The sequence below is a fragment of the Podarcis tiliguerta genome, assembly GCF_965153285.1.
Source record: "Podarcis tiliguerta genome assembly, chromosome: 10".
Classification (NCBI taxonomy): domain Eukaryota; kingdom Metazoa; phylum Chordata; class Lepidosauria; order Squamata; family Lacertidae; genus Podarcis; species Podarcis tiliguerta.
The window spans coordinates 69,757,383-69,774,474 of record NC_139543.1 but is presented as its reverse complement, the minus strand read 5'-3'; the positions used below and the strand labels follow the sequence as shown (position 1 = coordinate 69,774,474).

The following is a 17,092-nucleotide window of genomic DNA, read 5'->3' as shown; positions in this document are numbered from 1 at the left end:
CTGTGAGCCACCCAGAGTGGCTGGGGAAACCCAGCCAGATGGGCAGGGTATAAATAATAAAATTATAATTATTAGAGGTGTTGCTACTAATTGGCCATTAGTATGAGGTGCTATAGCACGTTAGAGGTCCATTGGAAAGGTGTGTATATTTTGATCTTTAAACAGACCCCTGTGCAGAATCTCTAAGGAACCTCTCCTCCAGAAGGCCATTGATATGAGGAGAATCATAGATCAGCAGGTTTCTCCAGGCAAAAAGAGGAACTTCGCTTAACATTGATTTTATAATTTGTTACAGTTGTAAGCCACTTTCATTATTTCATGGTTACAGGCAACCAATTACTTTATCTAGTTGGCATTATGCAGTAGACCTTTTATATCATATCATATATTACATAATCATGATAAAAATCATAGTGGATAAAATCAATTAAAATTACTCTCGTATAGCGTTGAATAAAAGTACCGTATTTTTTCTCTATAAGACTCACTTTTTCCCTCCTAAAAAGCAAGGGGAAATGTGTGTGCGTCTTATGGAGCAAATGTGTGCGTCTTATGGAGCGAATAGGCTGCACAGCTATCCCAGAAGCCAGAACAGCAAGAGGGATTGCTGCTTTCACTGCGCAGCGATCCCTCTTGCTGTTCTGGCTTATGAGATTCAGAATTTTTTCCCCTTGTTTTCCTCCTCCAAAAACTAGGTGCGTCTTGTGGTCTGGTGCGTCTTATAGAGCGAAAAATACGGTATATGTCTTTGGTTCCAAAATGCTTTAAAATACTTGACTAATATTTGACTATGTTTGATCAGTTAGTTGACCAGCCCTTTTTTGAAAGGTCAAATGCCCAACCCTGAATGAGGATCAAATTAGAAAGAATCAAAACCTGATGTTTTTTTAAAAAGAAATTGTGGCATTGGGAGGCTGTGATGTGAGGCAGAGCTTTGTTACCTGTAGAAAATGTTCTGTTCCATAAGTACAAACAAATGGATGCCAAATTTATTTTAATAATGTAAGGAAAGCACATACTATCCTCTTCAAATTTTTACCTGTATTCTAATACAAAATTCTACATAATATAACATTTAAACCACACTAAATGTTCTTTATTTTTTCTCCTCAAATATTTCAGGTCAAATACTAATGGTGTGCTGGGCGGGGGGCGTTAGCATGATGGACTTTTTTTTGCTTTGTTTACTAATCACAAATAAAATTAAGATGCTAAGATCACCCTCTAGGGCCTCATATAGCCAAAAACTATGCACAAGAGCAGGAAATATCATCTGGTTTGGGAGAAACCTCAAGTAATAGAACAGGCATCCCCAATCTTCGGCCCTCCAGATGTTTTTGACTACAATTCCCATCATCCCTGACCACTGGTCCTGTTAGCTAGGGATCATGGGAGTTGTAGGCTGAAACATCTGGAGGGCCGCAGGTTGGGGATGCCTGTAATAGAAAATCTTCAAAAAGTATTCAGGAAGAGACACTGGTGAGGGAAGGCCATCCCATCTGAATGGGGAACACACTGATATTTTCATGCAGGCCCCACTTCTTAAATGATGAATTACAGCCATGGTACAAACCCTCAGTGGGTGCTTTGATATGAGTGTATTGGAGTGCTTGAGTCATGGCCAGTGTGGACTTTGCCTTGGACACAGATCCTCAATCTCTTGGTTGTTCGACAAGCTGTAATCTTGCAAAAATGAACCATATTCAAGGTTTCTAGTTACAAGCAAGCCTGAAAAACCGGATTAGAATTGGGGGTCGGCCCCTGCAACTTTCCATTTGCTGTTTGCTTGGCTAATTCCAAAAGCTGCTTCCATAGTCTTTCTCTCTCTCTCTCTCTCTCTCTCTCTCTCTCTCTCTCTTTCTTTTGGTATACCAACCTCCCTTCATAATACAACTTGAACCTCAGTGGAGTCGCTTTGTTATGAATAGCTGAGACAAGAGGCCTAAAATAACCTCCAAATCCTGTACAACGTAGAATTCTGACATGGAAATTGAACGTTCTTCAATTGTATGGCTTGAGACAGCTGCTTAAACTATTGGGGACCAGCTTCTCTGCCTCACGAGTGATGTTGAAGAGAATGGCCAAAAGGAGGATAGCTTTCCATTTTGTGTGAGCCATTCTTTTCTCCTCTTTGTGAGACGCCTTGTTGTTTCTTTGAGGGATCTGGAAATTTATTTTATTTAACAAAATTTATATATGGCTTGATCCTCTTGGCGTTTTACAAGAAATATTAAAATGATCTGGCAGGGAACTGCCACCGGCTCAGGGGGGAGAGGGGAAAAGCCGGATGGATTACAGAGAGCCCCCAGAGATCGTGGGAAGCAGCACCTCCTCAGCGGAGGAGAGCAACCACGTCACCAGTGGAGAGGAGCTTCAGGGCTTGGAGGAGGCAAGGCGGTGCCAGGACACCTTGCCTGGGCAAAGCGGGGAGGGGAGAGGTCCTCCGTTACCCACACCCTCCTTGCGCAGTAAGCTTTCGCGCCGGGAGGGGAGGCGCAGACTGGGCATCAAGAAACTACTTTGCTGGGGAAGGTTTAAGGACCGCCCACTCACGGTTTCTGCCAGTGAATGAGCCAGCCATGGGAGAGTGGCGCTCTGGACAGCTAAAGTTTATTTTGGCATCAAAAGCAAGGCTTCACAGCCGAGCAGGGAGGCATACCCGGACACTGAGGTCCAGCACCGAGGGCCTTCTGGCAGTTCCCTCACTGCGAGAAGCCAAGTTACAGGGAACCAGGCAGAGGGCCTTCTCGGTAGTGGCGCCTGCCCTGTGGAACGCCCTCCCACCAGATGTCAAAGGGAACAACAACTACCAGACTTTTAGAAGACATCTGAAGGCAGCCCTGTTTAGGGAAGCTTTTAATGTTTGATGTATCACAGTATTTTACTATTCTTTTGGAAGCCGCCCAGAGTGGCTGGGGAAGCCCAGCCAGATGGGCGGAGTATAAATAATAAATTATTATTATTATTATTATTATTATTATTATTATTATTATTATTAATTATTATTTGCCTGCTTACTCTCGAGCAACCCCTTGGAACCCTAACATGATCAATAAAAACAGTTGCAAACAATTAAAAAACGTTTAAAGATAATTAAAATTAACAGTTAAAAAGATTGAAACATGTCAGTCTCTTTACATGTCTGGATAAGCTTGCCCAAGGTTTTAAAAGGTTTTAAGCAGGTGCCGAGATGTATGCAGCAAAGGTGGCTGCCCGATGTCATTAGGCAGAGAGTTCCAAAGTCCCAAAGCTACACTAAAAGATCAATTTCCTACTGATATGGTATGAGCATTATGCGGCAGCTGTAACAGTGCTAGTTCCACAGATGGAAGTGGTCAAATGGGCATGATCTTGCAGGTAAACTGGCCCCAAGTTAACAGTTGCTCCCAGCTGAAATAATCCTCATATTCTTCCTGCAATTTCATTTGTCAGTTTTACTATCTCCTAACCGGCTCCATATTTTCCTTATCAACTCTGTTGTCTTCCTTTTGTTTAGCATATAGTATCCATGGTATCTTTATTTCTTTATTTATTAACCAATTCCTAGACTGTTTCATAGCATAACATGTTTAAGAGAAAATCCTGAGATATATACGTTATCTGTATTTGATTTGATATACCTCACATAAGTATGTTAATGCGTTCATTATTACTTGAAGCTGAAAAGATTCATTGCTCACTTCAGTCACAATACCCCAAATGCTTTCTGTTTTGAGACATTTCTTTCAAATGTGGTGCCAGTGCCCCCCATTTTCTTTGCAGAACCAGCAGTGGCCATCTTTCATTTTACTCACAGAATAAATCTAGGGTTTTCTCCCTGTATCAGCCTTTAAAAGGGAATAACTATGAGGTTTAATAGTGTGGGTGTGTATTCAAGCCTGAGATTGCCCTACATGCTTTTGAATTTTACATTCTGAAGAGGGCTGTACCACATTATTCTTCAGTGAAACCCAGATTTAAGCAGAGTCTTTGGAAATAATGGACCTGTTGAGTTCTGCTATCCACCCCAGTTGCTACATTCCATTCTGTTAGAGCAGCCAGCCCCATCCTTCTGACCTCCTAGAGTTTTGTGCAGTTTTCACGATCTTCAGGCGGGTTCTTTCCCATTTTTAAATGATTGAATTCCATCTGGATGTCCGTGAGCGACTTGCCTTCTGTCTCTGGAAGGAACCGGAAGAGGAGAACCCATGAGATTGTCATGATGCCCATGAAAACAAGAAAGCAGAAGTTGCCCAGGTGACTCACTAAATAAGGGAACAGCATCCCGATCAAGTACAATTCCACCCAATGCAGTGTTGTGCCAATGACCAACGCAGCTGGTCTGGATGACTGCGTGAAGAGTTCTGCTATGACGGGGAACGTTGTTCCTGAAGGCCCCACGCCGTAGAGAACGATGTAGAGGAAGATGAGAGCAACATTGCAATATGGTATCCAGAAGGTTCTGTCTTGCAGGGAGAGAGCAGTTGTGAGGAGTGCCAAGGCCACGATCATGAGACCGTATCCCCACAGCATCAGTGTCCGTCTGCCCGCACGCTCGATGATGAAGCAGCACACAATGGTTGAGCAGAGCTCGCAGGCCCCGATCCCTAGAGTGACGTAGGGGCTGAGTTCTTCACTAAACCCGGCTGTACGGAACACATCAAAAGAGTAGAAGTAGATGGCGCTGACTCCACTGACTGGTAGCGTACCTGCCACTATGATCAGCAGGTATATCTGGCATCGCATGGAGCGATCTCTGAAGAGCTCCAGCACGCTCATAATTTTTGCTTCTTTTGTGGCTGCCTGCTCCTTCAACAGATCATTCACCTCTGCTCTGTGGTCCCCTTCACCCCAGAGCTGCTTCAGAGATTTCAAGCAGCCTTCCATATCTCCCTTCTGGATTAAAAGATACGACGGAGATTCAGGGAAGAACGGGACTGTGATGAGCAACAGCAGCGCTAGGACTCCGCTGCTGGCCAACAGGAGAGGCCACAGGGACTCTGTTCCCAAAAGTTCACGGAGTCCCATCAATTGCCCAAGAAATTTCCCCAGGTTTGCTAGAACTGCAATAGTGACATTGGTCAAGCCGCGGAGGTGCTTAGGAGAAATTTCTGCTAGGTACTGACCTTGAATACAGACGCCCAAACCTGCATTAAAACCATACAGGAGTCGTCCAAGGAGAATAATTTCGAAGGACTTTGCTATTCTGCTGGTGCCCATGATCACTGCAGCTACTAACATGAAGAGGCTGTTCAATATCATGCAGTTCTTCTTTCCACATTTTGCAGACAGATACCCTGAGAGGCAGGTTCCCGTCAGTCCTCCAATGCTGAAGATAGACACAGTGAAGGACCACAGGGGCATGAGGGTCTGGTCATCAATGGGAGCGTTGTATCTCTCCAGCCAGGTATCGTTGATGAACTTCTTGACGAATGGTGAAGTAAAATTGATCATAGAGACTTGGAATCCGAAATGGAAGGTTCCGCCCAAGCCCAGAACGATGGCCATCAGAAACATTTTCCGATACAAAACCAGGTTTGAGCAAAGGCTGGCCATCTTTCTGTCTTACGGATGTCAACAGTATTCTGTTGGAACTTTCCCTTCGCGATAGCTGCCCAGTTTCCTTTCACTGAGCCTTGTTGCTCAGGGACAGAGAATCATTTGCTGCGGGCAGCCAAAATTAAACGTGACTTTGTACTGTTTGCTTTACATGAACTTTTGCTGACTTTAGTGGGTAAAGTTCACCCTAGCAAAATATGCCACCCAAAATCTCCTGCTTAGCTCAGCCCATGATATTCTGGTATATTCTGATATAGGTCCCTTATACATCCCACTCCAGGCCATGAGAGCGCTAGATGCTTTTTCTGCACTCCCATAGTGTGATGGGATGAAGAGCTGCTTGTGTGTAAATTGCAATCCCTCAGAGTTTGAACAGCTTCTCAAACCTCTGCCTGTGACGGAGCCCCTCCAGCATGGCTGCGTCAGTCGCTAGCAGAATCCGAAAGTGGTTGCTTTCGGAAACGTTTCCAACATAAAAGCTCCTTAACGGAAACACGTCTTCTGGCCTCTCTGCGTGACAGTTTCCGGCGAGGAACGGGTGTCCCTATAGGTGGTTCTGAGACATCCCCACTATTTTCACTGGAAGCATCTCTGAGCCATTCCTCCGACTCTCCTTCCCTTGACATTCCTGTTCGCCCCCTACTGGTTCCTTCTTCAGGTGTTACGTCTCCCTTTCCCTCAGAGAGCCTTGGCACCTCCTGTGCTGCCGATGGCAGTTCCCTGACATCCACCTCCCCTCCAGGGCCCCCTTCACCCTCTCCCGTCTCCTCCCCTACAGTTTGGGAGGGGGTAAAACCCCGGAAGGAACCTTCCTCATCGTCTGAGGTTTCGAACACCTTTCTCCACTTGTTGCGGTTCCTAATCTCTCGGTACTCCTCGTCGTCTGAGTCCATTCCTTCTTCCAACTCCGACTCCGCGAATCCTTCCAGTTCCTCTTCCTCGTCTGTGGTGCCGAAATACTCCCTCCTAAACCTTGCTGCCGGCTGTGGTTTCCTCGGGAATCTTTGGTGGAACGTTTCTGTTAAAACCTCGTCATTGACCTCCTCTGCTGTCACCCAAGTGTTTTCTGACTCCGGTTCCCCTTCCCACGCCACTAAATACTCCACCTGATTGCCCTTCCACCTGGAATCGAGGATTTCCGCTACATGGTTACTGCTCTCCCTCTCTTCCAAGACTGGTCCCCTGGCGTGCTCCCCTTCACCTCCCCCCTTGTACGGTGACAGTAATGACCTGTGGAACACTGGATGCAATTTCATGTGGTTGGGTAACCGGAGTTTGAAAGCCACTGGATTGACCTGCTGAATGACCTCAAAGGGTCCCAATCTCTTGGGTCTTAATTTCTTACAACCCCCTTTGAACGGCAACCCTTGGGTGGACAACCACACCTGATCCCCCACCCTTATGGTTTCACCTTCCCTCCTGTTCTTGTCTGCCTGCTTCTTATATTGAGCCTTGGCCCTTTCTAAGTTGAGCTGAAGCTGACGATGGATCGCTTCCATCTCTTCTACAAAATGTTCGGCCGCTGGGACGCTCCATCTCTCGCCTCCCTCCCCCGGGAATGCCCTGGGGTGACACCCGTAATTGGCCAAAAAGGGGCTCATCCCTGTGGACACATGCTCCGCATTGTTGTAGGCAAATTCTGCCAGCGCCAGCTTTTCGACCCAATCATTCCCTCTGTCATTGACATAACACCTCAGATATTGTTGGAGGATGCCATTTGCTCTTTCCGCCTGCCCGTTGGTTTCAGGATGCCGGGCCGTCGAAAAATTGACCTCCACGTGCAGCAAGCTCATGAGCTTCCTCCAGAACCTGGAAGTAAATTGTTTCCCGCGGTCCGAGACAACCCTCAAGGGGGCGCCATGCAGCCGGAAGATGTGTTCTACAAACAACTTCGCTGTTTCTCCCGCTGTCACTGCATGTGAACATGCTACAAAGTGGCACATCTTAGTTAACAGGTCCACTACTACCATGATGGCCGTCTTCCCTTTGGATTTGGGCAGATCCGTCATAAAATCTATTGATACCGCCTCCCAAGGCCGTTCTGGCGTGGGTAGTGGTTCCAATAACCCTGCCGGCGCCCTTCTTTCCCCCTTGGCCCTCTGGCATTGGTCACACCCTCTTACATACTCCTTTACATCTTCCCTCACCTTGGGCCACCAAAACTCCCTGGTGACCATCCACATGGTCTTGTGTTGTCCAAAATGTCCCGCCGTGGGACTATCATGCAACTGCTTGAGTACCCTCCCTCTCAATTCACCTTCTGGTATATACAGCGCCCCTTTGTAATACAATGCCCCATTTCTTTCTTCAAAACCCTCCGGGCTCTCACCCTCTCCCCTGAGGCCTCTGAGCTTATTTTGGGCATATTCGTCAGTTTCCGTTTCTTCTACCAGCTCTCGTCTCCCCACCAGCGCCGCCCCACACACCCAGCGGTCCTCAGGAATGACATGTCTTTCTTCGCTTGCCCCCTCCCCTTCCAAGTACTCTGGTTTGCGTGAGAGAGCGTCCGCCCTGACGTTCTCTGGGCCTGGTACATAACAAATCTCGAAGTGGAATTTGGAAAATTCCTGTGCCCATCTCACTTGTCTTTGGTTGAGTACTCGAGCTGTTCTCCAATACTCCAAATTCTTGTGGTCGGTGCACACTTGCACCTTGTGTTGTGCCCCAATCAATAAATGTCTCCACCTCCGGAACGCTTCGTGAATGGCAAGTAGTTCCCTGTCATACACCGTGTAGTTCCGCTCGGACTTATTCAGCTTCCTCGAGAAAAAGCTACACGGTCTCCACTCCGACGTATTTCTTCCCGGCTGAAGAAGCACAGCCCCCACCGCTCTGTCTGACGCGTCTGTCTCCACCCTCATGGGCTTCTGTAGGTCCACATGCAGAAGTTGTTCTTCCGAAGCGAAAGCCCTTTTCAGTTCTTCAAAAGCTCTCTCCGCTTCCGCCGTCCAAACAAATTTCTTCTTGCTACTGAGGCAGTCGGTGATGGGCGCCGTCAAGTGTGCAAAATTCTTGATGAACTTCCGATAAAAGTTCCCAAACCCCAGGAATCTTTGCACATCCTTCTTGGTTTTCGGTGTCTTCCATTCCAGCACCGCCTGGACCTTGCCTGGATCCATGGCCAATCCTTGGTTTGACAGGCGGTACCCCAGGAATTCCACCTCCTTGGCATGAAACTGGCACTTCTCCAGTTTCACCCACAGCTGATTGGCTTGCAGCCGCCCCAACACTTCTCTCACGTCCCTCACATGCTGCTCTTCATTTTCCGAATACACCAACACGTCATCCAAAAAGGCCACACAATTCTTGTAGAGCAACGGCCCCAGGACGTGGTTGATAAAACTTTGAAAACATGCGGAGCCGGCTTGGAGACCGAAGGGCATTACGAGGTATTCAAATGCTCCCAAAGGGGTGAACATGGTGGTCTTCCATTCATCCCCCTTCCTTATTCGTATCAGATTATACGCCCCCCGCAGGTCCAGTTTTGTAAAAATCTTCCCCTTCCTCACCCTGGTCAGAATGTCATCAATTCGGGGCATAGGAAAGGCCAGGGGTTCCGACACGGCGTTTAGGGCCCTGAAATCCACTACAAGTCTCGGCTTATCTGTGTTTTTTTTGTCCACAAAAAACACTGGGCTGCCCCCCACCGCTCGGGACTCTCTGATGAAACCCCTCTTCAGGTTTTTGTCAATGAACTCCCTCAGCTCCTGCATCTCCCTGTCTGACATGGCGTACAGCTTGCCCACTGGGAGTTGAGCCCCAGGGAGTAGGTTGATTTGACAGTCAAAGGGTCTATGCGGCGGCAGTTTGTCCGCTTCCCTTTCGCTAAATACGTTGCTCAGATCTGCATATTGCGGAGGCACCTCCCCTTGCTTCAATACCTCCATCCCAGCTAAGGTGAGCTTGGCTCCCCCTGGATCCTTCCCCTGCTTGCAGTGTTCCAGGCAATGCGCTGACCCGAAGGAGACCACCCTCTGGTGCCAGCCCACCAGAGGATCGTGTAGTGCCAGCCAGCTCATCCCCAAAATTATGGGAGCTCCTCCCAATGTGGCCACATTAAACGCTATCCTCTCGGTGTGCCTTGCCACCCTCATTATCATAGGGACTGTCTGTTGGTTCACTTCTCCTCCCAACAGCTCTCTGCCGTCAATTGTGGTCACCTGCAGGGGTTTACTTAAGGGGAGGGTTTGTATCTGGTGCTCAGCTGCGAACTCCTTACTCATAAAATTACAGGAGCTGCCTGAATCCAGCAGGGCCTTGATCTGTAGGGGGTGTCCGTTTGGCAGCTCTAGCAACACCTCTATCACTAGAGCAGGTCTGGGAGGTTCTGGTGCGGGCACTCTCACTGCTTTTGAGCCTGGCTGCTGTGCCCCGACGGCAGCCAGGCGTTGGCTTTTACCTGCTCTGTGCTTTCCTCCTCCTCTCCCCCAACAGCTCCCGCCATGCCTTGCCATTCCTTTCTCCGTGGACAGACTCTGGCAAAGTGTCCTGGCTGTTGGCAGAGATAGCATTTCTTCCCGCCCTTTCCCTCCTTCTTCCGCCCTTCACCGATGTTTGAAACTGTGCGCGCACGCGCTGTTCCCACTTCCATCGGCTCTGCCGGCGGGAAAGGCTGCTCTGGAATGTCTGGAATGCGGAGCTCCCTCCAACGTTCTCCTTTCCCCTCCCACTTCTCCAAAGCCCTCGCTTCCTGGCGCGCTCCTATGGCTAGCGCGGCTTTAGTCAGCTGGTCCATAGACTCTGCTCTGGGGTTCCGGGAAAGTTCATCTTTCAAGGAGGAAGACAGACCTTCTTCGAACAGCATTTGAATGGGCTCAGAAGTCAATTCCCACCCCAAACGATGAATCAACATAGTGAACTCAGTCCAGTACTCACGGACAGTCCTGTTTCCCTGTTTGCAAGCCATTAACTGCCTTCGCACCCCTCCCTGCTCAATGTCACTGGAAAACATCAGGTCCATGGCACGAAAAAACTTCCTTGTGTCCTTTAGGATCTCATTATTTGCTGCCATCAAGGGTCTAACCCAGTCCTTCGCCCCTGATTCGAGATGGCTAATTACAAAAGCCACTCGCGATTCCTCATCAGGGAAGTCATCAAATTGCAGATTGAGAGCATATTGCATCTCTGTCCTAAAGGCATGGTAGTTCCTGGGGTCCCCCCCAAATTTCTGCACCAATCCTGGCATCTTTCTGTTGAGTGGGGTGGCTTTCTCCCTCCCCCTCTCTGCATCCTGAGCCCTCCTTTCTTCCAGCCTCGCCGTCTGCAAGGCAAGCTGGATTTCCAACGTCCTATACCTTTCCTCCAGGCTTGGACCTCCAGCTGCCCCTCCGGTTCCTGCTGGTTCGCTCATGATGCCTCTCCCTGGCACAAGCTAGCTGTCGATGACTTTCGGATTGCTGTGATGGGATGAAGAGCTGCTTGTGTGTAAATTGCAATCCCTCAGAGTTTGAACAGCTTCTCAAACCTCTGCCTGTGACGGAGCCCCTCCAGCATGGCTGCGTCAGTCGCTAGCAGAATCCGAAAGTGGTTGCTTTCGGAAACGTTTCCAACATAAAAGCTCCTTAACGGAAACACGTCTTCTGGCCTCTCTGCGTGACAGTTTCCGGCGAGGAACGGGTGTCCCTATAGGTGGTTCTGAGACATCCCCACTATTTTCACTGGAAGCATCTCTGAGCCATTCCTCCGACTCTCCTTCCCTTGACATTCCTGTTCGCCCCCTACTGGTTCCTTCTTCAGGTGTTACGTCTCCCTTTCCCTCAGAGAGCCTTGGCACCTCCTGTGCTGCCGATGGCAGTTCCCTGACACATAGTATGGCACTTCGTTACAACCACCTATTTAAAAAAAGGGGAGGAGAGAATGGCCACTTTTAATAACGTAATGATGTCTGTATTTCCTATGTCCCCCCCCCCCCCCGACCTTACTGTTTATATTTTCCTATCTCGCCCTTGCAAGTATATATACTTGTAACCTAGGATGGCATCCATCAGTTGAGGTAGAGTGAAGTCCACAAATGCCATTACTAAAATGATTTTTTTGTTTGTATTTAAAATGCTACAAAACTGTTTCGTGTTTGCAGTTTGTTTGAATCTAATTTAGCACACCAATTTGGCACCCCCTAGAGTTAAGACGCGGGTGGTGCTGTGGTCTAAACCACTGAGCCTAGGGCTTGCCGATCAGAAGGTCGGTGGTTCGAATCCCCGTGACGGGGTGAGCTCCCGTTGCTCGGTTCCAGCTCCTGCCAACCTAGCAGTCTGAAAGCACGTCAAAGTGCAAGTAGATAAATAGGTACCGCTCTGGCAGGAAGGTAAACGGCGTTTCCGTGTGCTGCTCTGGTTTTGCCAGAAGTGGCTTAGTCGTGCTGGCCGCATGACCTGGAAAAACTGTCTGCGGACAAACGTCAGCTTCCTCGGCCTGTGAGATGAACGAGATGAGCGCTGCAACCCCAGAGTTGTTTGCAACTGGCCTTAACTGTCAGGGGTCCTTTACCTTTTGGAGTTAATTGACTTTAGAGTCATTGACTTGAGGTGAAGGCAACTGGGAAACCGAACATGGTTCCTGCAAGATTTGCTCCCTCAGGAGACAGGTGGCTCTTTGCACCTGAGATAATACCATGAAGTGTATCCAGTATACATATGGATTCATTGTTGCTTTTCTGAACAGTTGAAATAGTTAGCTTTTCTTCTTCTTCTTCTGTGTCTTCATTGGGGCCCCATGTGTCAGAATAAGTTGTGGGGAGTTTTTGGTGCCTCCTGCAGACCACCAATCACAAAGTAAGTGGTACTTTGTGTGCAAAATTCTTAGTTCATGGTCTTGCTGTATTTAACCTTGGACCTATCTAGTCCAGTGTGTGGCAGATCTAGTTTTAGAGATGGATGATGGAGGCTGAGGGAGGGAACTGACTGAAAGATGATTTGAACCTGATTCCTCCATATCTCACTCTTTTCCTAAGCAGCTGTGTGCCAGAGATTCTTCCCTGTGCATGATGTCTGGGAGTAGAAGACCAGGCTTCCCACATGCAGGATTTTTTTTAAAAAAATAATGGTTGGGCCTTATTTGCAGATCACAACTTGATCTGCAAATAAGGCCCAACCATTGAGGGACTTTCTCTGGTGAATTTCTCAGGTGTCCTCGGCTGCAAAATCGACAGTGTCACTAGTTAGCAGCCTCAAGAAGAAAACTCTGCACCACTTTTTCTTTTTTTGGAATAAGAGTTTTGTGTATTTTTTGCGCTCTTTGCCTTGCACAGGTTACGAGATTGAGCATGTTCATGGTGGTATGGCTGTGGGCTGTGGCACATGCAGAGTTCTGCACCTGTGCCAGAAGTATTCTGAGTACACCATCGTGCAGACTTCCCCAACCTGGTGTCATTCACATGTTTCGTTGTGCAGGCTGGGGCTGTAATGAGGAAGGACAGTAGCATAATGATAGAGCACCTGCTTTGCAAGCAGAATGTCTCAGGTTCAGTCCCCAGAATCTCACGACATGACTGGGAAAGACTCCATGAGAGCTGCTGCCAGTCTGTGTGGACCATACTGAGCTAGATGGACCAAGGAACAGACTGATAATAAGGTAGCTTTCGACATTCCTATAACACCACCGGGTTCAGTCCCTGGACCGAAGCCCACATCCAGGCACTATCACAGGTGATGCGGTCTTTTCTTGGAAAGTACTTTTTTTGGGGTATTATTATTATTATTATTATTATTATTATTATTATTATTAAATATTTTCTTGTTTTACAGAAGTATGTGTAATGTCTCTCGTATTTTTTCCATGTAACATTTTTACAGATTAGTTTCATTTGTTGAGACATTAGTGGGAGGGGAGATGGATGGGGGTGGGGTCGGGTGGCGATGTTTCTATTTTGCTTAATGTATGTAGGGTTTGGTGTCAGCGTTGCTCGTGCCGGTTCTCTGCTGTTCATTTGTGTTCCTTTGGTGGTGAGAGAGGTTGGGGTTGGCCTATGGTGTGGTTGTTCGTTTGTGATTGGCTGTGGTGATCTTTGTTTTCGTGTATGAGTGCGGTGGGTGGGTGGGTGTTTCGGATCAGGTTAGCCATATTGATTTGTATGCTGTTGGTGGGTTATTGGCATTGTTGGGCTGTGTATGTGATAAAGGGGGGCCATACCGGGGTAAAGGTGTCTTCTTCTATTTCTCCTTTGTCAGTTTCAGTTTATTGGTTAATTTTTCTAGTAGGGCTGTTTCCCATACTATTTGGTACCATTGGTCCATGCTTACTCCTGACAGGTCTCTCCAGTGTTTGGTTATGGTGTTTCTGGCTGCTGAAGGTTGGTGGGTTATGAGTTCTTTGTGGTGTAAATGGGCATTGTTGTCTTGGAAGATGTTTAGTAGGGCCAATTCTGGGGTGGTGTCTAATACTTGCTTAGTTATTTTACATATTTCTCGTATGGCTGTTGTCCGGAATAGTTGGATTTTGGGGCACTCTTGGTCTTCCTCTTTCCCTTCTCTTTTCAAGGAGGTGTCAGAACTGGGAAGAAAAACAGCCGTGTGCTTATGTTAGTCTCATGTGGCTTCCTTGCATTACGCTCGTGCGTCTCCGAAGGACACAATTTTCTTGCAACTGCAATAAGGACAAGTGACCTTTTCGACCGTTGCAAAAAACCCCAACAACCCTCAGCCAACACTTTGGCCAATAAATGCCTGCATTGTTTTAGTTGCTCATTAGTTAACTTGGTTCTAATGTGTCTCTGTTTAAACCTAATCTGAGGCCGAGGAAAGGGAAATTGTGGAAACAGGGGTGGGTGGAGAGAGCCTCAAATTTAAAGGTACCTAATTAGCAAGTCAATTATAGCAGGCAAGGAAATATTCTGGTTACATAAATGAGCCATTGTTGTGCGCGCACAAGCCAGGCCATGTTAGAAACCGCAGCTTAATGGTTCTGAGGTGAGGGGAACGCGATAAAACAACAATTAAAGGAGAAGGGAAAATGGGGTGAGGGAGAGAGAGAAAATACCAGCAAAGCCTTGTTCCGCCAGGCGCAAGCAGCAGAGATTCATTAAAGCTGCGGGCTCTTTCCCTGCCAAATGGAGCCCTGGAAGAGAGAGTTGAGGCCACCAGGCAAGAGGAAGGAGCCCTCTTTACCTCTCGCAACCTCCCTCCCGCCTCTCCCCTATCTTCCCTCCCCGAGCAAGAGAGTTGAAACTAGAGCGGACAGGGTCACTGGTGCAGGGAAAGGAGGTATAAAGGGGATGGCCAGCCGCAGGACTCTCTCGCAGGACTGCGCAGGGCTGGCGACAGAGCTCCAGGTAGCAACGCCATGCCGAAGCACAAGAAGTACAATGTCAACGGCGACTCGGGGATGAAAGCCCAGGTGAGGGGAAGCCTTTCCGTTTCTTCCTGGGGCGGAGGCTGCAATTCTGCCTGCCTTCCCCATTTCTTTGGGAGGCAGCTAGAGCTCCAGCCCTGGTCTTCAGCTCTCGTTTCCTCAAGGTCAGGGGCAGAAGCATAAAACTGAGAATAGTGGTGGTTAGAACTAGCCTCCTGCATCCCCACAGCATGCCGCGAGGGGAAAGGTGGACCAGACCCCTTGGTTGGAACAGTATCCTCTCAGAACAAGAGGCATTCCTAAGCACCGCACATTGGTGGAGAGCTGATAGCATAAGGTAGCTGGTCGCGGAGGAGGAAGAGGAGGGTCTTCCCTGGAATATGGAAATCATTGTCAACCCCTGGTAAATTTGGCATCTAGTTTTCAAATGTTCACGGCTGTCCTCCGATTTGCAGAGTTGTATAAGCAGAGCTTACCTGATCGCAGCGGGTCAGGCTCACGAGTTGCACTTTGTGTGCCTGTTTAAGAATTTGCCCTGCAGAAAATTAACTCGCCTGCGAAATAGGCTTGCGTCTTTCAAGGGATGAAACTGGCCCCCTTTGGCCAACAGGTGTCTCTACTCCAACTGGTGTTGGATGGCTGGAGGAGATCTGGTCATTGAAACTGAGGCCACTCATTTATATTACCATGAGGGAATGCTGTTTCTTCTTGAGGTCAGGTTCTCTTTCGGGGGGGCTGGGGGGGCCCTAAAGTTTCCATGAGCCGAATGACGCTGCTAAAGTGCAACTGAAACTTGCATCGTAATTAAAAATTGCTGCATTTTTAAAAATACCATCACAAATAAAGTCTGCCAGATTAAAAAGGAAAGCTTCGTATTTTAAAGGTCTAGTTCTGTCTTAGACCAATTAGAACAGAACTTGTTCTATCCAACTTAGAATTGTATACACCAGGCATGGCCAAACTCGGCCCTCCAGCTGTTTTAGGACTACAATTCCCATCATCCCTGCCCACCGGTCCTGTTAGCTATGGATGATGGGAGTTGTAGTCCCAAAACAGCTGGAGGGCCAAGTTTGGCCATGCCTGGTATACACTGACTGACTGCAGAGGTCAACAGCTGGAGGCAGCTTTGCTTCCAAACACCAGTTGCTGGAAACTGGTTTCCTGCAGGCATCTGGTTGGCCACTGTAAGACCAGGATGCTGGACTGGATTGGACCCCTTTGGCCGGATCTGGCAGGCTTTGCTTGTTCCCACAGGTTTAGTGGTTCTCGAAGGGTGTGGCAGGAGAGGATGGCAAAGGTGGAGGAAAGATTCAAGGACAACCAAAGAAACATTTAAACGTTTCAGTGTAGTTTAGTATAGTATCAAAATAATGTTTTTTTATTTGCAGAGCATGAGAGCAAGAGACACACCAAGTGATACTGAGTTTGTATACACACATAAGGTACATATGTAAGAGGTGTGTTTATAGTAATATCTTGGGAATGATTTGTGTTCTTGTGTAGTTGCATTGTTTTATATTTTCTGGGTTGCCAATGATCATATTGTGAAGTAGTTGTTTTCTGTGTTATAAATCAGGCATAGGCAAACTCGGCCCTCCAGATGTTTTGGGACTACAACTCCCGTCACCCCTAGCTAACAGGGGTGATGGGACCTTTAAATTATGATGCATCTTGTTTTGCCCACATATCCTGCTTCTCTTTTTAAAAGGAGGGAAATAATACAGGCAACCTAAAATGATGAAGTAAATTATATGGCAGCCTTAAAATAAAAATGCAATCACATTAAAGATCCAGTACCAGGAGTATCATCAAATGATGATTATCTCAGAGGCTGTTGTGGTTGCCTGACTGGTTCCCCCCCCCCCCCCACATCCCCCCTCTCCTCATCTGGCCTTGCTAACACTCTTTTTTGCGCGGGTGAATGCAGAGTGGAGGGGTTTGTGTGGCTGTGGGCACTGGGAGGTGGTTTTATTTGGTGCTGCTTACAGCCACCTGACAGATTGCGCACTTACCATATTTTTTGCTCTATAAGGCTCACTTTTTCCCTTCTAAAAAGTAAGGGGAAATGTGTGTGCGTCTTATGGAGCGAATGCAGGCTGTGCAGCTATCCCAGAAGCCAGAACAGCAAGAGGGATTGCTGCTTTCGCTGCGCAGCGATCCCTCTTGCTGTTCTGGCTTCTGAGATTCAGAATATTTTTTTTCTTGTTTTCCTCCTCCAAAAACTAGGTGCGTCTTATGGTCTGGTGCGTCTTATAGAGCGAAAAATACG

The 17,092-nt window shown here is 47.8% G+C and overlaps 2 protein-coding genes and 3 long non-coding RNA genes across 11 annotated transcripts in view; 1 reads left to right on the top strand and 4 right to left on the bottom strand.

Annotated features, from left to right (window-relative positions):
* The window catches only part of LOC310659123 (solute carrier family 2, facilitated glucose transporter member 11-like), a 16,758-nt gene extending 10,926 nt beyond the window's left edge, over positions 1-5,832 (bottom strand). For 2 of the 5 annotated variants that reach the window (XR_014502642.1, XR_014502643.1), the window contains exon 1: positions 4,057-5,832. Coding sequence is in view for 2 of the 5 variants with exons in the window: in XM_083402261.1 (XP_083258387.1) it covers positions 4,060-5,535 (1,476 nt within the window). In the remaining 3 variants the exon portion in view is untranslated. Of the gene's footprint in view, positions 1-678; positions 763-3,620 lie in introns of those variants that run through there. The other 3 variants (XM_083402261.1, XM_083402260.1, XR_014502644.1) reach the window with 2 other exon arrangements.
* Positions 1-17,092, bottom strand: part of LOC310659301 — a 327,135-nt gene that overhangs the window by 99,621 nt on the left and 210,422 nt on the right. The window lies entirely within an intron of this gene.
* LOC310659292 overlaps positions 1-17,092 on the bottom strand; it is a 269,655-nt gene that overhangs the window by 55,267 nt on the left and 197,296 nt on the right. The window lies entirely within an intron of this gene.
* The window catches only part of AHCYL2 (adenosylhomocysteinase like 2), a 104,780-nt gene that overhangs the window by 44,881 nt on the left and 42,807 nt on the right, over positions 1-17,092 (top strand). Inside the window, exon 1 of one of the 3 annotated variants that reach the window (XM_083402082.1) lies at positions 16,217-16,265. The exons of the other annotated variants lie outside the window; for them this stretch is intronic. The gene's annotated coding sequence lies outside the window, so the exon portion shown is untranslated. Of the gene's footprint in view, positions 1-16,216; positions 16,266-17,092 lie in introns of those variants that run through there. 3 annotated transcript variants of the gene reach the window in all.
* LOC310659302 lies at positions 3,068-17,092 on the bottom strand. The gene is made up of 2 exons (XR_014502736.1): positions 16,832-17,092; positions 3,068-3,600 (listed from the first exon to the last, which is right to left on the bottom strand). It is a non-coding gene; the product is annotated as an uncharacterized lncRNA (long non-coding RNA).